We start from the raw sequence: 23341 nt of genomic DNA on the forward strand, positions 1-23341 counted from the left end.
CAACATCTGCAAACGTATCAAAATATTTAACAATGACTTGTGATGGAGAAGAGATTATTTCAGCATGCTTTTTGTTATAATTTCTATTATTTCTATAATGAAGTGTAGTTTTTATAATTGAATGTTTTCTTTTGGAAAATAGTTAACATAGCTAGTTGTTCATTCTAGCCACTGCCTGTCCTGTCTTTTCATTCTGCCTTTTCAGTGAAGACTGTCCCCAGATCCTCTTTCCAATGCCATCTCTCACGTCAGAATTCAAGAGTGTCATTGTCTGCTGAGCCACAGGCATGGTCGCAGCTCAAGCTTGGAATAGAAGGCTTGCTGAGGAAGGACACTGAATCTTCCAGTTCAGCTCTGCTTTTTGTGTGTGTGTGTGTGTGTGTGTGTGTGTGTATGTAAATAGCTTTGTGATGAGTCCTCCTTGTGTTTATAGAATAGGTACCTTTCTCCTAGTCTTCTGTATTCACAAAGAAGTTCCTGACATCTGACCAAAGGTTGATTTCAGGCCAGTAGGGGTTGGCATCTGCTTGTAACTGTAAAATGTAGGTGTGATGAAAGGAAAGACCACAAAAGAAGAAGGCAGACCCTTACCCCCACCCCCTAGTTAAGGCTTAAATTGATCACTTTAGTCTGATGTAACTGCTCTGGGCAGAAAGTAAAAATGTCATGAAAATGGAGTCAGTGTTAATTACTTTATTCTACTGAGATCCTTCCCTTGAAAGTCACCAGGTTAAGTTGAGTCCTTGGTGGCTAGAGCCAGCAGGGATAACTAGCATTTAAGCAAAGGGCTGGGAGCCCTCAACATGTAAATCTGAGGGAGGTTTGTTCCTCTGCAGATGATTTAAATGTTAAGTACATCCCCTTGCAGGGGATGCACAAGTGGAATCTGAAAACTATTATCTCCTGTAGAAATGAACTCTCAATTTGCTCACTGCACAGGAAGGGCGGATTCTAGTCATTTTCACTGCCAGCAGGTGCCCTTTCTATGCATAATAGACTTCACAAGTGTAATTAACACATGAGGACCACTGCTGCCAGTTTTTCTTCAGGTGCATGCTGCTAGGAGTTTTCAGGACAACAGTGCTGGTCACACGAGCCTCTCTCATGTTGCTTGAAGATGAGATACTCATTGACCTCTAGACAAAGACATGTTAAATGGGGCTGAACCTATCCCCTGCTGTGAGCACCACAGGTCATGGTCCTAGGACTCCTGGGACCCAGAAGCTGTACCCAGCCTCTGGTTGAGCAGAAGCTAGAAGAGCAAAGCTGTAGTTTGCATGAAGTTAATAAATGAAAGGGTGATGCTGAGCACCCTGCAATTATGTGGAAGACTCTAATTGCACATTCACAAATACAACAACCAATTATCTGAGTTAACTTTAATTAGAGCTATAATCACAAATTTTAATTATCAGAATAAATCAGTTTAGTACAAATGGCTTCCCTTAAATATTTTCCAAATTAATTTTTTCCATGTCCCTTCCCCATTTTGACAGAGCAATGGAGTAGAGAGTGCTTAGGATTTGAGCTCATATAAATCTGGATTCAAATCTCAGTCTCATCTCTTATTTCACCTCTGATGCACACTGGCTTTTTCTGGGAAATGGGTACAATTTACCTATTTTGAGGAGTAGCTATGTGAGTCACAGGCACAGTTACCAGCGATTACAGGGCAGCTACGTATTTATAGTGATTGCTCTTCTCACCATCACCTCAAACATAGGATATGAAGGTCTAGTCGACATCAAATGTTTCTCTTGCTTCTGCTGCCTCATGAGCTCAAGAGTCAAACTTTATAACTCCTTTTCTCTTCTATCCATGAGATTGTTTTTATTTTGACTTTTGTATTTAACTTGAGTTATTGTATGGTTGTTTTCATTTGCAGCTGTGGCATAAGAATGAAAAGAAAAGAAACAAAAGCAGATGGCAGAGAAAGCGGAAGGAGTAAGACATTTCCAGCCCTTATGAATATTTAAAAGCATGTGCTGCTGGTTCCTTTAGATCTGTGCCATTCCCCTGACTCTGAAAGTGAGAATGAGCATGTTGCCTACCTTAGCTGACTGCCTCTCTGAGTTTGGCCCATCCTGGAAAGCCTTCCAATGGGGACAAAAGGATTTACTTGCTGATGAGAGTCAGTACTGCTTTTCATAATCGTACTCACCATCTATGGAGAATGTGCGTGTGGTGAGCCCTTTCTAAACATCACCGTAAGTTTTCAGAATTTAGCTATAGGTTTTTAGCACCTTTGTATATGGGAGGAAATGGAGGCTCAGAGAGATTAAGACTGCACTACTCTCACTCATGGAAGGAATAATAGGGACTTCACTTGAAATCCAAGGCCTTCCCATACCAATGATTTTCTTACTAGTGTCTGAGTGTCAGAACAAGTACAGCTATCACCAAGGTTTATGAAGAAGTTCATCTAGTCTTCTTGACATCGTACATTGTATTGTCATTATTTATTTATGTTCGTTCAACAATGTTTGTAGAGTACTTAATAATAGTCAAACTTAATGTTATTGTAGAGTACTTAATCACGTACCATGCTGATTGGGTAGAAAGTAAAAAGTGAAATCCATGTGAGATTGCCTATGGGCTTAACTTTTCCTCCCTTTCCCCTTCAGAAATAGCCCAAAATAAGTGCCACAAGCCATCCCTAAGCTGAATTTTTGTATTTGATATATTCTAGATGCTTGTTTACATATTTTAGTGATAAAATATTTGCAAGGCATAGAAAGACAGGTTCATCTTCCCACCCCAAAGGACAGCTAGGTCAAGAGCCAAGTTGCTAATACTTTCTAAGCTTATGATTGAACTGAAATGTCAAATGAGTGTGTAGGGGTCAGACAGTTTCCTGGTATTGCAGAAGCTTTTCTTTGCCCCAGGGCAGAGGTGCACAAATTCTCTGAGAGATGCTGATTTGTGCTAGGCTCCCTACCTGGCCTGCATGTGGATTCTGAATCAACCCCACCTGTGACTCTCCTATTCAATCCAGGAAATTTACCAAAAGACAAAACCCTGTTCAGTGCATCTGACTGAAGGATGCACAGTCTGAGTGGGTGACAGGTCATCAGCCTACATACAGTAAAATAACATCCAGCAAATCATAACTGCATCTCTTCTAGCCATCATTATTGAGGCCATGAAATTTCACGGAGAAATAAATCAGTGTTCAACTAAGTGGAATAGTTCACAGTCTTGTTACCAAAGACAAAAATAGAATGAAAGGATCGTCTGGTGGTGGCCTCAGAGTCTGGCTTTGACCAAAGCGTCCCTGCTTACTAACTCCAAGGAGGCCAGGCTCCTTAGACTTTCTATTTTGCTAAGGGAGAATAGTCATTACTACTAACACAATGGTTCTCGTCCCTAAGCAATAGATTTTGTCTTTGTGTTAGTCAATACTCTTCTGATGTCTCTGTTGTTGAAATATACGTGTGTGTGTGTGTGTGTGTGTGTGTGTGTGTGTGTGTGTGTCTGAGGGAGTTGGGCAAAGAGACATCTCCAACAAAATCCAATTGAGCTTCATAGCTTGGTGCTGGACATGTATGGCTAAAAATTCCCTTCCGTATGTTCAATTCTTGGCCGTTTAGATTGTATCAAAGAATTTTATCATGTACACAAAAGCTATGTGTTTCCTTCTTGCATTAAGAACTCATAAATACTTACTGTGTATTGGCACTGGGCATAGGAAGATAGGAGCTCATAAATAGTTTTGGATTTAAGAAAACACTACTTCATAAAAGGAATTGGGCATCCCAACAAGAGAGGGGGAATGGAGATTCGTGGCTGGTTTTGTTAAGGGGAGAAGTAGCCAGGGACTTAGAGGACCAGTCCTGTGCTCAGAGAGGCCTCAGATGTAAAGAGTCCACAGAGAAGTGATAAGGGGCAAGGAAAAAGATCAGAATTCCAGGTTAAGACATCCGAGGGAAGTTGGGTCTGTAGTGGCCTGATGGTCAAGTAGTTGGCACACACAAACACACACACATGTATTAGTTGAACAAAGGAAAATTATAGATTTCTAAGTAGATTTTCAACAATGATTTGACTGAACTTGACCCCAAGGTTTGAATAGAGAGCCTGAGTGGGAAAGCAGTCAAGACTGTAAAAAAGTCCTGGGTCTAAATTGTGGCAATAACTGAGTATGTGCTACCTGAGCGTGTAGCTTCTCTGAGCCCCATTTTCTTCACCTCCAAAGCCATTGCCTGGAATATAGTTAAATATGTCTTTCTGCTCTACTCAAAGAATCTAATACTCAAAGAATCTCTCAGAGGACGCTTTTTGTGCTTCCTGAGTAAACCGCCCTCTAGAAGGAAAATGAAGGGAGGAGACTGGGCTTTTGTCTTTGCTATACATTCTTTGGATCTCAGTAACTAGTACCTTGTGGACTCTATAAGAAAACTGACTTTTCAATAATCCATTCAGGTTTTTTTCCCCTGTCAAAATAGAACTTACATATCACAAAATTTACCCATTTGAAAATATGCAGTCAGTTTTCTTTCTGAGGACCCAGGTTTGGTTCACAGCCTCCACATATTTGCTCACAACTACCTCTAAATCCATTTCTGGGGGCATCTGACTCCTCCTTCTGGCCCCCACAGGCTCCTGTGTACCCAGGCACACACAAATAATACATAAATAAAAAGTTTTTTAAAAGGAAACTTTTTATTACAGGAAAAGAAAGTATATAATTGAATGACTTACAGTATGTTTCAACTATCTCACTAGACTGTATAGATTTAATAGCTGTGTAGTTCTAATGTATGTAATATAACTGAAACCAGTAATTCTAAATGCAATCAATGTTAATTCTTTATTGCTATTAGAAAGTCAGTATATTCTTGTCATAATATTTTAATAATCTTTGGAAAGGATATACAGCAAAGAACAGTGCTGTACAGACATGATCAATCTGCAACAGACCTTCAGCATGGCTCCTGCAGAACTGCCTGCATACACAGGTGTCAGCCATCATCAGCCATCATCAGCCTCAAAAGTATTACTTCTTGATGTTGTTAGAGTTTCAGGATATCTCTCTTGGTCCTTTCTTTTTGCTATACCAACACTGGGTAATCAGTTTACTTTCATGAGCCCTGGCATTAATTTATTTATGAGAGCTCTTTTCTCATCACCAGTGGACCCCAACCCTAAACACTTCCACATTGAGTATGTAAGCCTTAACATGAGCTGGTGTGGAAACTCTTCTTCAAGCCATAGGAGAGTTAGATAACACAGGAACACACCTATCAGGCTTTGATGATAGAGCTCACTCGCTTTGAGCATTCCTGTAACCATCCCAGTGGTCTTCTGCTTCCTTATTAAACCTCTAGATGTGCCCTGCCAGACCCATTTCCTAACCCCACCTGCTGCCCAGTGTCATGGAACAGCTAGCTCTAACTTACACTTATTTGCTCATGCTTAACCTGGTTTTCCAGTTTTCATGACATGTCCTGGTGTGCTTCTTCCTTCTCCATAGAACTGATGAGACACAATGTTGCAGTCTCTACAGCAAATCCTTTGGGCAATCACTGTGAACAAAAGGAAGGCAAGAATCACAGACCAGGGAATAAGGGAACACGGGATGCTTCTGCAGTGCATCAGTGCACTTTGTAACAGAGCTGTTTTACATACCTCTGTCCCCACAGTGATTAACACCGGGGACAATAGCAGAAGCACTAGAATGGCTTTAGATTCAGAGTAACCTCAGGGATTGTAATGTCTCCCATAAACATTTCATCTGAGAAACTATGTTGCACAGGTCATTGGCTGGGAAGCATCCTGGCATTTGGGATGTCTCAGAGCTAAAAACAAAAAATTTGGTGCTTCCCAGTTGCATTTGTTTTTTTTAGCATTCATTTCTATTTCTCCATAGATCTCTTTCTCTTATTTAACTTGTACCTTGTTCATTCCTGCATTTCTACCAGGTGTTCATGGACTGCCATAGCTACCATCAGAGACTTCTCTTTAGGAGCCAATTCTGACTGCCCTGGTTCAGATTGACTTCTCTGCAGCTGCAGAGAGCCCTGTCTCTTGACCTTCCCCTCCATGACTAACTTCTCCTGCTGCTGCAGTCTTAGCCATGGAGCTTTCCTGATGCTTTCTGTGTCCATTTGCTTCTGGTAGATTGAGGAGACACAAAGGGCAGAGTTTTCCAGGCTTTGGTGTAGATCTTGCATATTTTCATCTTTGTAATGAACATTCATTCATTTATTTGGCTGGGACCACTGATATGGTACTCCCAAAAAGCATCTCCACATACCCCTGTGGGCCAGCCCCCAGGAACTGAAGAGGGACACTGGCCTCCCTCTCTCCATTTTCATTGATCTGCTAGTGAAATGTGTGTGTCTTTCAACCATCTTCAGCTCTGAGTTTGGCTCACTCTGAGTTCAGAGGCCCTTCACCTCCTCCTGCATGTAGAAGATAGGCTCCCTTCTGCCTCCTTTTCCAACCTGGAATTGTTGATGAACTCCTCTTGGGGCCCCCTCCTCTACACAAATCAGGGAGGCCCATGTTGAGAACCAAAAAGGAAGATCAATACCTTTATCCTCAGAAATCTTTCTAAAGCCATGGCATTTGTGCCAGTTCTACACTTCAAGCAGTATCTATGCCTCTCTCCAGCTGTGACTTTTGCCAAGCTGCTTAACCTCTCTGATCCACAGTTTCCTGTAATTTATGAGGACCAGCCTTTCATAGTTGCTGCAAAGAAGAAATGCAGTCTTCTTTGTATCTCTTGTCAAATACCAAACTTACCTCAAATCTCCTTGCAAGAGGTGTGTATACTGATAGTAATGTGCTTATTTAATATGCTGCTAGCTCTAGGATACAAATAGACCAGAACTAGATGGATCTCTGTTCCTGCTCCATTCCTCAGCCCAGTGAGGACTCATTAGCGTATGCTCAACATACGCTAATTAGTTCGCTTAGTGAGACTGATAGGCACGTGAAAAGTACCACATAGTAGAGGCACAAAAAGAGTTCTTTTCCTTTTCCATTATCCAGAGATTAAAAATCAAGCCTTTTGAGTGACTAGTAGTTCTATTCTGTTGTAGAATAAATATATCAAAACCTATAGGTGCTCAAGTCCCATGTGTACTGTGGGACTTGAGCACAGTACACATAGGGTACAATAAGGGTTGGGGTGGTATGTGTACCTAGCCCTGCCCATACTGTAAGCCATCTCTAGATTACTTATGGTACCTAATGTAGGCATGTAAATAGTTCCTACTTTGTATTGTTGAGAAATGGTGGCAAGAGAAAAAAGTATACAGTATAGAGGCATACCTAACTATATAGCACAGAACAACCCAAACAGTGCAAAGACCACAACAGACAGAGAGACCAAGGTCTATGAAGTGGTGGGAGGCCATGACAGGCTGCCACACTTTTCCACCTGGATTCAGCAGTGCTAAGCTTACAGCAAATTCAAGTTTTGCTTTTTAGAAATTTCTAGAATTTTATTTTTAGAACATTTTTGATCCACATTTGGTTAAATCTTTGGATGTAGGACATGTGGACATGAGGACTGACTGTAGTTTATTTTTTCTTTGTGGCTTCTAAGCATCACCTTCTAATCCTGTGCTCAGAGCTCAATTTGTGGCCATCAGCAAGTATCACTACATGAAATCCTGTTACAAACATCACTGTGGCTTCTGTTGTTCTCTTGGCAGCTATTTTTCTTACTTTGGAGACTGTATTGAACATATTCATATAAGTTGCTTTAGATAACTTTTTAGAACAAAAGAGAGCATCAAGGTTCAAGAGATGGTTACCAGGTAAAATACTCACCATCCACTCATGAAGACTAGAGTCCAGATTCCCAAATCCCACGTAAATATCAGACAAGCCTGGAGGGGCACCTGTAATTCCAGCCCCAAGGAGGCAAAACTAGGGAATTTCTGAATCTGGCTTATTGGTCAAATTAGCCCAGTTGGTAAGCTCTGGATTTCATTGAGAGATTCTGCCTAATGAATAAGGTAGAGAGCAATTGAGAAGGATGCCCAAGAGTATTCTTAGGCCTATGCATACACATATACATGTGAATATACATATACGGTTACACATATGAAGGCAAGAGTAATAGTCAATTCTAGTTAGTAAGGTAACCTTTTGTTGTTGCTAAATGTAGCATAAGGGTTGAGTCATTCTTAACTAGTAAGAGACCATGGAAAATAAGGGTTGGGGTGGTATCACTGTTAATAGAGTGACTGGATGAATTTCTGAGAGTGCCTTTTAAGTCTATAAAACAGTAGTATCAGTTGGATGATCTGAGAATTCCCACACAGCCCTTGGTGTCCAGTGTGTGCAGAGCTTTTCAGCTGTCTTTGTTCTTCCTGTTCTCCACATGGCACCACTGTACACCTCAAAGAAACCAAGTCCTGTTTTCCTATTGCTGACATCAAGAGGAACATGCAGACTTGCATATTATGTGTCTGCAGTGAGAAGCCAGGCTCAAGCCTGTTACAGGGAAGGTGTGAGCACTAGGGTGATCTGAGGAGTGGCCCCCTGTGGGACTTTAGACAAAAAGGGGGAAACACAGGCCTGAGAGCTCAGAGGCCATTTGGAACTGGAGAGCTCCTATGATGAAAGGGCCTTGGAGAAAGGTGCATAAGATGTGGCACCACCTCAGACTAGTGTCAGGGAGCAGGTAGGAGGAGGCCATCCTCCTGCTGCCTGCTTCTCTCTCTTAGTAATGCCAATATTTGTCTCCTGGAACATGATGAACTTGGATTACCCCAGTGTAGGTCATGTGGTTTTCAATCTCAGTTCTGCAGCTATTACCTACATAACCTCAGCTTCCTGAGAGAAGCCTTCCTGAAACCTAGCTTTCATGGTCCTTCACTATCATGAGGACTGTAGGAGATACTACCAGGCCTCAGCCTCACACCAACTCGTGGCACACGCTCAGCTAATGGTGGTCAGGCCTTAGCCTCACACCGACTCACACCATACAGTCAGCTAATGTTGACTGCCCTTGTATTTTGTGCTACTCTGACCACCAATGGTAGCTTGAAGAGCCCTCACTCTGTCACTCTCAGAAGACCAGAACTGTAGTGGTCTGTGTTCTTCAATAGGATGTGCTATAGTCTGTTTTGATCCTTTCCCTTTTTGTCCTTTTACCTCTCTTATAAACCAGGCCTCTTTATTTAGAGCAGAATTTAAAACTGTAAGGGAAGATGTGTTTATACTTTTGTTTCTTTTCAAGACAAAGAATGAGAAAGTGAGGCCTCTTTCAGATCTTTCCTGAGGGCAGCCTCATGGGCTTCCATTTTCCTGAAAAGGGCATTGGGAAGGAAGGCAGGGTGACTCTTAAGAGCAAAGATGACACATCACATAAGAAAGGTGAAGCTAACTGCATGGTTTTATGGGGGTCAGACTGGGACAATGGGCTTCCCAAATCCCTGGGCTGCCCCAGGCTGTATTCCTACCTGATATCTAGGCGGACTTGCTCACCTTGGGTGGGCTTTCCTCCACAGCCACCCCTTCCCCATTGTCTGGGGAGCTGTGTGTTATGTTTGAGCAGCCAGTGTTCCTTTATTTCACCTGCCTCATTTCCAATTAGTAGCAGCTCACCTCAGGGGAACATAATTAAGAGGGCTCTGGTTATCTGGGGGAAAGGAATTAAACAAATTGTGGAAGTGCAGTGATAATGAATGGGATAGCAAAACCATTAATAAGTCTTCAGTTTATATGAATGGCTGTTCCAGGAGAAAGGCTGTACCTAGATGAACTGTACTGACTGTCCCAGGCCAGAGTCCATACCAGGGGCAGGAGTGGAGAAGCCTCTCAGGTAGCCACGTCTTCCCTTTGGGCCTCAGTACAGAGAAGGTGCTGCATGACATCATGAGGAGTGCATCCTGGCTTGAGCTTCCAAACTGTGTGACCTTGGCAAGTTACTTCACCTTTCAGAGTGTTTCCTCAGCAAGAACGAGGGTAATAGCACTATCTTGCAGAGTTGCCTTGAGAATTGTGTATGCAGTGCATGAAAGTGGCTGGATTATAGTCACTCAATAATATCAGTTCCTTTTCCCCCTTAGGATTCAAAATAAAGATACCTGTCAGGTAAAGGTCATTATATTGTCATTGCCTTGACACCAGCAACGAAGGAAAGAAAGAAGAAAGAGTAGAGTAGGCTGCGCTCTCCCAGAATATAACTAAGGAAGTCAGGTAGTGCAGTAATTCCCAGAGAACAAAGAGCCAGTGTAGACATCCCAGTATTCTGCTATTCACAGATGAACAATGGCATCCCACAATCACTGTCAGGCACACAGCAGTTGTTACACAGTTGTCATGGCCTGCCTATATACGAACTTGGTCATAACTGCTAATATTACCAGACTTTAATTTAATTATAAGTGTTGTTGGTTTTGTATGTGTTGTGTTAATTGCTGTTTAAACTGTCTTCAAAATAGCAGTGAGATCCGCCTTGGAATTTAAAGACCTGTGAATGTTGCATATAAGCTGAATGTAGTTGACATTACTGAGGCAAGAGCATTTGTATTTGTGTTTTCTAAAAGAACAGCAAACAAGTCAGGAAGATGCTTGTAGTGGTCGACTTTGGTTTGGTTTTGTTACTCAGTTACCCTAGAGAAACATGCACACTGATGACCTAAGTAAAGAAAATCACTCAGGTAAGTAGGCCCCCCAGTGTGGACATTTGTAGGAGTAAGTTGCCAAATTGATTTTTCCATATTTTTCTTTTAATATATGCCTAGGGGTGAGAAAGGAACATTTAAATGTCCCATTCTAAGTGGTCAGAAAGCAACAAATCACCGATTTCTCCATTATATTAAAGAAAAAGGGCCTCTGTGAGAAAGTGACGCGAAACTCTACTGAACAGAGTGGAGTGCACAGGTACCAAGAGTGTGTACCCAAAAGACAGGTGTGCAGAGGAAATAGTAGTTAGTATCTCCTGATACTCATGGAATATTCTCCCACTGGTGGCCTTCCAGGTGCCCATCAGGACCTAGGATAAACAAGAAACCCTTGTCTGAGCTGGGCATGATAACCTATCATCCCAATACTCAGGAGGCTGAGACAGAAGAATTCCTATGAGTTTGAAGCCAGCCTACCCTATACAGTGAGACCATCACAAACAACAGGATGGACAGACAGACAGAAAGAAGGAAGGAAGGAAACGAAGGAAGGAAGGGAGGGAGGAAGGAAAGAAGGAGAAACCATTGTGGGGGTGGGGTGGGGAGTCAGTCCAGGGTTGCCAGCCACTATGAGTCTGAAGAGAACCCCTTTGGACTTCAGAGTCACTTACTGAGTGTCCAACAGTGCTGACCACCTTATGGACTGTATCCAGTCTTTGCAGTAATCCTGAAAGATCTCCATTGAACAGGCACTGCCCTTTTGAAAACACCTGGCTAGGATACAGCAAAAGGTAAATGGCAATCAATCCAACACTTTGTTTAGTAATCTCTATCTGGGAATTCATGTACTCCATGTATGAAGTGGTTTTCTTTTTTTAAGATTTATTTATTTTATGCATATGAGTACACTGTAGCTATCTTCAGACACACCAGAAGAGGGCATCAGATCTTATTACAGATGGTGTGAGCCACCATGTGTTGCTGGGAATTGAACTCAGGACCTCTGGAAGAGCAGTCAGTGCCCTTAACCATTGAGCCATCTCTCCAGCCCAGAAGTTGTTTGTTTTCTTATATTAAAGAAAAGTTAGGAACAACTTAGTGTCTAATTCCAGGAATTAGACTCAATAAATTATGGCCTACTCTGCTAAGTGGAATATTATACAGCCTTTTAAATAACCATCACAGTGGTTGTAGATACAGAAAATGTCAGTGTGCAAAATGAAAAACAATAAAATACATGCAGTTAATTTCAAAAATGTGAAACCATTAGTTTAGGTTAATATTAGAAAAGGGTGAGCCAAAAAAAAGAGTAGATATATTAGATGACCTAATCATGGGTTGGCTCATATAATAAAAGGCAAAGAAAAAGGTCTCCAAGAAAATGTATACATAGCTGTAATTACTGAGATAAATAGAGACTAGAAATTAGGTTCAGAACATACCTAGAATTACCCACTTGTGTACTTGCCACGTTGAAATGTTAAGGAGGCGGCTTCCTTTTTCTTTCCTCTCTCACCCCCACTTAGAATTTGCAATTACATATTTGCAGAGAGAAAAAAATGTAGATTCTGGGAAGCATTTGAGGTGTTGGAAGCAAATGATAACAATAGACGAAGGTATTTGTCCAGATTTGCTTTCCTGCAAAGCACAGAACTGATCAGATTCAGAATGCACGTGCTTTAAATGTTGTCTAAATACAGATCGGGCAGGCGTAACAATGCTTGGCTGCAAAACTGCTTTTTTGGAAGAGGCTGTAATTATTCATCCCAACTGTGTCCGAAGAGTGAGACCTGCTCTGTCCCTTCTGGTATCTTTAAGTTATTTTCATAAGGCTCCCCCAATTCTGTCAGGCTAGCATGCAGACTAAAGTAGCATGGCATTAAAACCTACATATTCCAGTTTCTAGAGAATGTTTCCTCTTTAAAGAACAGCCTGTGGTTAAATTACACCCAGGGCTTTGGCTGTCGGGATTATTTTCACCTTTTTCTCACAGTTGTTTGACTTTCTCTGTTTGTTAACTCACTTGTTGGGATTTTGGTTCTGAATTTCTATTTGAAACACATGGTTACTGGTCAGTTATGTACTTAGATGTGAGAGCCGAGAAGTCAGTAAGATTTAGTTCAATATTGTGAGCTTGTGCTTCTCTCCCTGTGTCGGGCCATACTCTGGACACATTAATGAGTGGTCTTTTTTTTTTTTTTTCCTGGAATTTTGTGCTCTTCCTGCTTCCTTTCATTACATTAGGCAAGGCTCCACTAGATGAGACATTTGCAGTCTTAAGACTTCCTGCCGGGGTTCAGACTTTGTATTTTTGACATTGAAGCTGTCGTGTTCCTGAAGCTACTTAATTAGAAACACATTCATTTTGGTGTACACTGGAGAAAGCTCAGGCAGCAAAGCCAGGCACACTGGGAAGTTGGAGCATCTGTGTGGCTGGCAGCTAAGCTAATGGTTTACAGTTTCAGGGCAAAAATATCACAGGGCATTTCTTTGCCTCTTGAAGCAAAGAGAAGCTGCATGTGCCCCGCAGGTACCTGGAAGGTGGGGGTGGGGGGAGGATGGAAGAAGATGCTAGAAGAAAAGACAGCTCTGTTTCTTTCCACTGTAGTTTGTTTGTACAGTTTTTTCTTTGGCTATTATCAAATACAAAGTCTAGAAGAATAGTTCTCAGACTGTGAAGCTAATATTTAAGTCTGTTTTTCAGGCTCCTATGATACCTGATTGCTAAGATCTGTAGTAATAAGGACATTTTGTGTTCTGCAGAACGGTTTTGCTTAAAGAATTGTATTTGTTGAGTTGTAATGAGGGAATTGCAATGTGTCTTCTTTTTTTAGATTTTTGAGTAGTTTTTAAGCAAAAATGTAATGTCTAAGAACCTTAGTTGCCTCCCCACAGTTTTTGAGATGCAGCCTGAGTTCCTGGTTTGCAGTCACCTCCTGCCTCATTGTTTCCCCAGGTCTGCATCCAGTGGGTATCCTTGTCCCCCTCCACTGTGACTTCCACAGCTACCCCTGAGGGAAAGTACCTGGACAGCCCAATTCAAGCCAATTGTCTTGACTCTAATTTCATTAAAAACTAAGCCTGCTGGTGTTGTGTAGGATGTGTGACATACTTGAAAAGACAGCCAGAAAAGTTGCCAGTCATTTCTGTCCTCCCTGCTTCCTGCCGTTCCTCCGCTACTCCCAAGGAAGGCAAGGTAACCTGGGGACCAAGTCAGAGCCAGCTGGGGCTTACTGCTTGCTTGACTTTGTGGCATTAGATAAATGGTTTACCTTCTTTTAGTTAATTTTCTCCTTTGTAGAATGGAGATTATTGTGTGAGTAGGAAAAAGTGACTTCATATAACCACTATCACATTTAACACCAGAGTGAAACACCATAAATGAGTGTATGAGTGCAGTGGTAACTCTGAAATCTACGAAAGTGACCATGGTGATGTCTCCTAGTAACTGGGGATACTGAGCCAGAACTGGCCATCTTCTATAACCAGGCAAGGCTCCTAGTAGTAGAACTGGGACATCAACCCAGACATAAAACCTTTAACCTATAATCTGTCCTGTCTACAAGTTGTGCTGGAGCAATGGTGGTGCAGAACTTGTGGGATTGGCCTGCTCATGACTGGTACAACTTGAGGCCCACTCCAGGAGAGGGAGCCTATGCCTGACACTGTTTGGATGGCCAGGAACCAAAGGCAGGACAGCCCAGAGACCCAGGATAGAACCAAACACTACTGGTTCCTTTCCCTTTCCCTTTCCCTTTCCCTTTCCCTTTCCCTTTCCCTTTCCCTTTCCCTTTCCCTTTCCCTTTCCCTTTCCCTTTGCTTTGCTTTACTTTGCTTCCTTCCTTCCTTTCTAGAAGAGAAACAAGAATTGAATTGATCTGGGGGAGAGGCGAGGTGATAGGGAACTGGGAAGAGTGGAGGGAAGGGACTCTTCAGTCGGAATGTAATATATGGGAGGAATAAAGGTGTAAAATGAAAGGAAAAGAAACTAAAAAATAAATATGTACAGAGAGATAGAGAGAAAGAGAGATAGAGAATACAAAATGCCCGATTTTAGAACCTCTGGACTTGCTTCTGCTCAGCAAAGGAAGTGAAGGTCTCTGTTGTCCAGTTACCCAGCTACATGTGTGCCATGGCATTTAGCTGTATGTGTGCCATGGCATACAAAAGCTTGCTGGATGCTTTCCAAACATTAACCTGTATGCCTTCATTGTACTCTCTATGCAACCTTCACTTTTTTCCATTATAATTGTTGATACCATAGTTCCCATTAGTATCAGGACCTCTGTACTGTGTGTGTTCATCTCCATCTAGTAACAGTAGTTGGGGTTGAGCCAAGAATCCCATTTTAAAGATAAGGTGACTGAGACCAGAAAGCTGCCTAGCTGCTGTTTGGGGTTGATAGCTGACAAAAAGGTTGATGCTCTTCCTGCTACCATGCCATTCCCAGTGTTGCCTGCATTTTTAAATTCTTTGACGTTTCTAGGCTTGGAAACAAAATGTCACATTAAGATTTTTGTTGTGAAAGGAAATGTAACTGTGCATACGTTTATTAAAACAGCTTTTCTCTAAATAGTGAACCATCTGTAATTTTCTGTCGGAAGCAACAGACATTAAAGCAGCTGTGTGTCTCTGTTTCTCTTCACAGTGCTCCCATGCCCTACCTCATAGGAATCCATTTAAGTTTAATGGAGGTAAGTGGGCTTTTTCCTCCCTGGTCCCTGATGTGGGCTTTGGTTTTGCTTTGTGTAGCAGAAAAATGGGATCTCAGGATGTGTAGCTCTGTACACAGGAGCAGCTGAAGCAACTGCTCATGCGCATCCCCCTGTCCTTCTCCATGCACAAACCCCATCCATCAACCTAGACCCTTCAGACTGTCTCCTGCATTCTGGGCTTCTCTGCTTTGGTTGAAGATGGTGGATTTTCCCCTGGGTGAATAAGAGAGGGTAGGGAGGTAGGAAAAAAGATACCATTTGGGCTTGGATAAGGTTTGTTTGGAAAGGATTTATTTGTTTTTCATGATGACATTTATTCTAAGTCACTGTAACAGTGTTACATTTTCACGGTAGGAAATGTGGTACAAATGATTTATAGAAGTTATGAAGAAGAAAATTAAAATTAGCCACATTGCCATTATTCCTGAATGAACTACTGTTAGCATTTTACTATTCTTCCCTCTAGTCTTTATTCTATAGATATTTATCTCATATAATGTTGTCTTTACCTATCAGTGTTATAATGTGAGAATCCCTGCCTTTTTTATCCACCCTCAGTAACAACTGTTTTCCATTTGTTCCCTGTTATTCCTACAACTTAACCACTTTTCTGCCATTGAGCACGTAGATTGCCAGATGATTTTTTCACTATTATAAATAGCACTTCAACAAACATCTTTATGCATAAGGCTTTATCTTCATTTTTTTTCTGCATTATATCCCTAGTGCAGAATCCCTAAAGCAGAACTGCTTGGTCAAAGCTCTGAGTCTGCTGCCAGATTGCTTTCCGCATGGCTGTACTAATCATACACAGTGCTTTCAGTGGACTTCCTATGCTTTTGTTCATGCCCTTGGTTTGTAGAGTAGACCTCCAAGGTTTTTTTTTTTTTTTTCCCTTCTTGGGGAAAGGACAGACATTAGTACCGCCCAGGGCAGGGTGTGGCTAGTTAGCTTTCGTGTGTGACACAGTGTGAGCTCTAGGAGGAAGTTCCCAGCCTCGCCTGCCATGGTGCTTAGCATGTCTTAAAGGAAATGCTACTTTTCTTCTGTTCCTTTCATTTCACGTTGACGACGAGGACCACCTGCTTCGCCGCTAACTGTTGCACGCTCTGCTATTGTGCTTACAAAAATGAAACGAGTTGGTTATCGAAAAACCTGTTTGTTTGACATTGAGAATCTTGATCAAAATAGACCACAGAAATCTGCTCAAATTTCTAATTTGACAGGATGGCCATGTGGCTCCTACATTCTGTTAACAGTCCCTCCCTGTCATCACCCAGCCCTAAGCACATACAGTACACAGTTTATGGACTATCTTGGATGATGTATTTAGATCAGACTGAAGAGATTGCTTGTATGTTTTACCTTTGTTAAGTGTGGGGGGTCTATTCAAAGCTCCCATAAAAAAAATTAAAAGTAAATCCTTTCTAATGGACCTTTCATGCCAACTGCTTTAGAGTTTAAAGCACTAAAGACTATTGGGTCTATCAGTGTTTGCAGTTCCCTCCTGCTTCCCCTCCTGCCTTCAAGTCTGCTTTGTCATAGGCTTTTCCAGACCCTTCTTGTGTCCCGGTACCTTCAGCATTCTCCAAAGTATCTAGTCTTGGCTTGCTTTTCTTCTCTATGTGCCCGCCAGCCATCTTGTTCAAGGCTCTTTCTTCAGCCCTGAGTCAAGTCAGTGACACTGCTCTGTGATGGTAACACTGCCTGCTCTGCTCCATCTCTCTCTCTCTCTCTCTCTCTCTCTCTCATTTCAGGTCCCCACTGATTTCAAGATCCCCTGAACCTGAGCTGTCTCAGTCTTTCTCCAACAGTTTATTATTTGAGTACACACATTCTGAACACCCAGCTCCCTTCTGATGTCCCCAGTTCCTTGAAAGGTATTGCCTGCAGATGCCCCAAAGTTGAGGCACAAGCATTCTCGATAAATACTCACAAGTCTCTATATAAAGCATCTCCAATCTTGTTCCTTTCCCACTGCCTTCCTTGGCTCTTTTCCTTAGCTTTCTTGGATTCTTACAAAGCCCTATTTGCTGATTTGATAGCAAAATGTGGGCCTTGTGTGTTCCAAGAATTGTGCTAAGTCCTAGAGGTACAAAAATGAGAATAAGGTTTAGTTCTTAGTCCCCCTATGGTGGCAGTTGTCATGTGGATTGCCAGATGTGGTCACTACAGCACACCTTCCATTCTCATACTGTATTGCCCCCCAAGTTTCCCATGGCTTCTCCACTGTTGTCAAGCCTTCTACCCTGTTACTGTAAGAATGCATATGAGCCAGTGCTTGTACTAAATAGACCCTGTACATCCCCCATAGAAGTCCTGCCCTTCTTTGGCAATTATAGAAAGCATTCTATCATGTTCATCTTCTACTTGTGGGGTCTCTTACTCTATTCTACTCTTACTCTAAACAATAGCTATTTGTTTCCAAGCCTCACAGTGTGTCCTATGGAATGTGAATTCCATGAGAGCAAAGACAGCCTCATCTTCTATGGTAGCCTTAGCTTCTTTAGCAGGGTGCCAAGTAGGTGGTATTGTCTGAAGACATAGCTTTCTAAGAAGTGTACAGTTAGTTCTTGAGGAGCTGTAACTGAGCATACGTTAAAAGTCTTCCAGCAGGCATCAATGTTTGCAGGTCACCAGTGCCATCATTGCTCATAGAAAACCAGGCCACTGGCACCTATAAACCCGAAGCTATTGTGGACAGAGACCCAAAGATCATGGGGTCTTGCTGGTTTCTGGCCAATCTTTGTGTTATGTGAGAGATCCAGTTTCAGTGGAAGAAGATGGAGAATGATAGAGCAGGTACCTAACATCTTCCTCAGGCTTCCACACATAGGTATAGGCCCTCTTACCTGTGGGCACATGTGTGCACGTACTCAAAAGAGGGGTTTAAAATTTGTTTAACTTTATTTGACTTTAAGTAATACAGAACAAGCCTTTTTGGATAGTAAACAATTTGTACACAATGCAGAGTATGCTAAAGTTTGAAGCACTTAGGTGAATAGGTACCAGTTGTTCTGGGCAGTCTTTAAAGGGCTTTAGGTGAGAAGGTTCAGGAAGCAGTGGCCCTGCTGTGCTGAACTCAGATGTGGGTCAGCACCAAAAGAAAAACAAAATTGGAAGTTGTTCCAGCCTCCAGGTAGTTTTCTAAGCCCTAACAAAAATGTTTGCTGTGAGCATTGCCCCTACCCCTACCACACTTCTTTCTCTGGGTCTCCTGGACTTCAGCATAGGCTCAGGGTCCTATTGTGCATGCTTGCTGGACTTACATAGCTCTGACATGGCCTTCAGTGCTGCAGCATGTCCTGAGATTTTCCTGAAGGTCTCCAGTACCAAGGGAGGAGTGTGGCCTGGAGGCCGAGTAGCTCTGTAAGGAAGGGGCTGGGGAGGCCCAGCTCCTCACTACACTAGTTTTCTTACTGGCAATTCAGCAAAAGGCTTATTTTTGACTGGCTTGTTATTTTTTCTTGAAAGCTATAGGCACCTTATTATGCCTTTGCATATGTGCCAGGATTTTTTAAACTTCAAATGAATGTGGCAGATGTTCATAAAAGTTTAGAAAAAGCTACCATAGGAAGACTTTTTAACCATTTTTATGACACTCAAATTTGTGCACAAAAAGAAACATAAATTATAACCTAGTATTCTCATTGGAAGGAAGGTTATTTTGAGGAAAGACCTACTTCTAGTCTTCAAGATTGAGCAAGATGCCATTGCTGTTTGCTAAATGGTAACCTTGTCACTATAAAGAGTCCACTTTCCTTCCAAACTGACAAGTTTATAGCTGTTCTTCTTTCCTCTCCCTCCTTCTGCCTCTTGATATTCTTTCTCTCATTTAAGCAATTGGAGGCTAGTGGCAAATGAGCAGAATAGCCGAGGGTATTGGCATAGGCCTAACTGCTTCTTGGAGAGAATGATCATGTTAGTTGGCAGCTAGGAAATCCCAAAACATGGCCAGATTACACACTGACTATTTCCTTTCATTCAACTGATCTCAATTTAGTTCAAGACACATTTATTCAGTCCCCCTTCTGCGCCATATCTGGTAGCAGGTGCCAGGTCATGTCTTGTAGATGATGCTTCTTCTATTTGTAAATGAAGAGCTTTCTCACATGCTTCAAAACGGTGCTCTGTGCAAACCTTAAAGTCAGATGAGGAGGGGTGCAGCTAGAGGGTAGAATGGTAGAATGGTCGGGAAAGTGGAGGGAAAGGTGATAACAGAGTCCTGTTTCTGAAGAAAGGCTAAGACTAGCTTGTAATTGAGACCTTGCTGTATGCAGAGGTGGGGTGTTTGGGATGTAGGTCCTGAAGTCTGGCTGTCCTACTTCCTGCTCAGGTGATCTTGGGCAAGGATATCAAATAATGAGCCTCTTGTCTTCTCACCTGCACACTGAGGAATCATTGGAAAGATCTGGTGAGGCAGTATGGGGCCCAGCACATAAAGAACTCCATGGAGTCAGCAACCATGGCTGCCTTGTTTTGTTCAGTGGCCTCAGAGTCATTTATATTGCTAAGCTGGTGGCTTTGAAATCATTATATGTGAACTCTTATGTTCCCCAGAGAAACAGTTATAGCAAAATTGTCGTGCAACTGCTCAGTGCCCCCTGGTTTGCATTGGCCCAGGGTTGGGAATAACACTTCATAAGATGCAATCAGTGTCCTTTCAGACCCCTGTCTGATCTTGCATTTGACTCTTGTGTTTGTTTTTGTTTTTTTCTTAAAAAGTTCTGGCACTATATTATGGCTCTGTGTCAGTGCTAGATTTCTTGAACGCACAGGAGGTGAAGGTGGCAATTGTGATATTTCATCTCTCTGGATCTTACTTTCTTCATCTAGGATAGCAGATTCCTGTAGATGTTCAGCATGTACCATGGTCTGGCCTGTGCATGGCCCTTTCCATGGTAAGGCAATGAGAAGCTGTTATATTCCAGGTCTGTATATAATAGTGACTGTGCCTAGTCTCTACCTTCTTGGAGGTTTTTCTGGAGCAGATGCAGACAGGTCGAAGTTAACAGTGAATTTAGGATGATACCAGCTGTGGTAGTAAGCCACTGGTCCTAGACTATCGGGCTTAAGGCAACACTTCTCAGATAAGAAATTTGGAAGCTGAAGCCCAACCAGTGAGTAGACCAGGCCCAGGAAAGCCAGAAGCACAGGGAGCCAACCACATCAGCAGAGCCTGGAGTGGGACCAGGGCTTTGCAGCACCATGAGGAGTTCCATGGTAGCAGGAGCATGAAGTGGGAGGCCATCTATCCATTCACAGCCTTGTAAGCTGCGTTAAAGAGTCTGAACTTTATGGGGCAACAGAGAGCCATTGAAGGGTGTAAATAGGGGAGGGACATGGTCAGGCCTTCTCCTTGTAGGTCATTAGAACCAGTCCTGCCATATAAAATGCTTGGAAACTGCTTCACACTGTTAATAAAGTAAATTGATATTTGTAAAAGATCAAGGTAATTCTTAAGGAAATTAGACACCAAAACCCTGTGTATAAAATTCAGATGTGTTAGCATCCCTAACCCATGCTTCTAAATGGATTCCTTTACTACCAGGCCACAGCTGAGGTGTTTGTAGTGATAGTTTGCTTGAAGAGTTTAAACACCACTGTTACTCAATGTTGTCTGCATCTCTCTGGCTGTTATTGCTAGTGTTTTGGCTTTTACTTTGCTGCTTTAAAGCAATCCTCCTGCCTCAGCCTCTCACATTCTGGAATCAAAGGCATGGGCCACTATACTTCACTTCAAGTGTTTTTATGCATCAAATATCCATGCTCCACCCTAGTTTGAAATTACAAATTTAGATGATGTCCTCAGTGATAGTTCTCAGCCATAGGAATGGGGAACATGAGATCCAGGACCAAGCTGTATATGCCTAGCAAGAAGGAAGAAGAAGGAAGGAGAAGGAAGAAGGAAGGAGAAGGAGGAAGGAGGAAAGAGGAGGAGGATGAGGAGGAGGAAGAAGAGGAAGAAGAAGAAGAAGAAGAAGAAGAAGAAGAAGAAGAAGAAGAAGAAGAAGAAGAAGAAGAAGAAGAAGAAGAAAAAGAAAAAAAGAAAGAGAGAGAGAAAGAAGAAAGAAGAAGAAAGAAGCAGCAGCAGTATATGATGGCTACTCAGGGCAAACAGCTGGGCTTCCAGTAATCTTACTTCTTTCTGCTGGCCATTCTGCCAATGGCTCCTAGGAGCCTGGTTCTACAAATTCACCAAGGCATCTTTCTGAGGAAAGAATCTAAACTGTCAGGTCCAAGCTTGTCTTGATCTTTGGAATGCAGAGGCCACATTGTCTGTGTCTGCAGTGAAGTTCTTGGTTCACTCTTGGGCTTTGACACAAAATAATGGGATTCTCTTCTAGACACTTTTTTGGGTTATTATGCATTACAAAGAGCCTGGGTGTCTGTTGTTTAAGTTGGCAGTATTTTACCTAGTTTTTCCTTTTCATGTTTTTCATGGAATACCGAGTCTTTAATCCTTTGTTCACATTTATTTGTTTATTTATTACTTATTTTTAAACCATTCAGTACTGAGAAAAGCTGAGTGTCTCTTGTTAACCATTGAAGCATTCAGCTGCTTTCCAGGATTCCACATGTAGACAGAGGCACAGTGTAGTCTATATAAAACTCTGAGCCATAATCTTGTGCAAGTACAAATGGTGGCTTGTGTATGTGTGTCCTTTCTCACAATCATAGAAAAATACCATTGGAAGTTGATTGTTGGGACAATAAGAAAGCAAAGTTTGCATGAAAAAAAGTCTTATTTGGGGGATACAGTCACAGGTTCATGAAGAGGATCTAATCAGGAGAGGGGGTTGGCAGCAGCTACAATGTCCCAAGTCTTTGAGTTACCATAAACTGGGATGTAAGTTATTACACACGGGGCAGGGGGTGAGTTATTAATCACACACTAGGGACTGTATCTCCTTTCCCTTGGGAACATGGTTCACCCTTCTACAAAATACACCCTGCAAGAGGAGGAGTGAAGGCCTTAAATTAAATGATTCCCTGCAAAAAATGGGTCTGTCCACCCCCAGCTACCCCTCTGTGCCATGTCCCACAAGGCTGGGTGGGTTAGGCCTGGCCCTGTCCCACACTTAAGTCGACCTTTTCATCTTAGTACCTCACTCTGGGTGACCTGAGAGGAAATCATGGGACCCACTTCCTTTCTCTCCAGGGCTCCTTGTCTCATCTGTAGAAATGCAGTAGCATCTCAAAGCTTTGTGAGAATTAACTAGATTAATGAATGTGAAGAGCTTGTTCTAAGTATTCAGTCAGCTGTTCATAGTTGGATAGTACAAATGTAAGAGGCAAAGGTTAGATGATTGAAACCCTAGAGATTGGTTGATTTTGTAAAGAAAGAAGTAATTGAACAGTGGTATGGCAATGCTCAAATTTCCTTAAAATGCCATCAGCACCACCATGGAATAAGGAATTCAGAGCACAAGCACACAGGTTTTGTTCGCCTAGGGTATCAAAAGAGATCTAGTTCAGTGGGTGGGTTTCCCCCTGGAAACTATCTTCTCTTCACAGTGGCATCTGCCTTTAATATACCACTTAGCCTATGTTGAGATGAGTTCATAGAAAACAGCTTAAAGCCTCCATGGTACTTTGTGTAATCAAAGGGAGCAAGTACTTCTGACAAAGGAAAGGGTCTCCTAAAGTCCTGCCATTCTCAGTTTAATTCTTGGTGGTTGAGTGTCAGTCATAATGTAGAGCAATGAGCAATCATGCAGCAGTGGATAATGCTTTTGTTTTCCAGGGTTTTTTTTTTCCTTTCATCTCTTAGTCCACCATTATAAGCAAGGCCCATTCAACAATGTTAAAATTGACTTTAGAGGAAACTCCAAGTTAATAAACCCTTACCAAGAGATGCTTAAATGAAGCAAGTTCTCATCAGATGAAGGTAAGAAGTGGGCTGCAGGAGCCCTGGGACAGAGTAAAAAGAGCCCTGCAGATTTGAATCCAACTCTCTTCTAGGACAAAAGCCTTCTAACCAGGTTCTTGGTTTTTTTTTGTTTGTTTGTTTTTTGGTTTTTTGGTTTTTTGAGA

At 42.2% G+C, this 23341-nt stretch overlaps 1 protein-coding gene across 8 annotated transcripts in view; it reads left to right on the top strand.

Moving 5' to 3' along the window:
- Dennd1a (DENN domain containing 1A) overlaps window positions 1–23341 on the top strand; it is a 500745-nt gene that overhangs the window by 296761 nt on the left and 180643 nt on the right. For all 8 annotated transcript variants that reach the window (XM_085834969.1, XM_085834968.1, XM_085834966.1 and 5 more), the window contains one exon: window positions 15238–15283. In XM_085834969.1, coding sequence (XP_085691095.1) covers window positions 15238–15283 — 46 coding nt within the window. The remainder of the gene's footprint in view (window positions 1–15237; window positions 15284–23341) is intronic.

Source organism: Mus caroli, unplaced genomic scaffold (genome assembly GCF_978045245.1).
Source record: "Mus caroli unplaced genomic scaffold, Mus_caroli_1 scaffold_2, whole genome shotgun sequence".
Taxonomy (NCBI): Eukaryota; Metazoa; Chordata; class Mammalia; order Rodentia; family Muridae; genus Mus; species Mus caroli.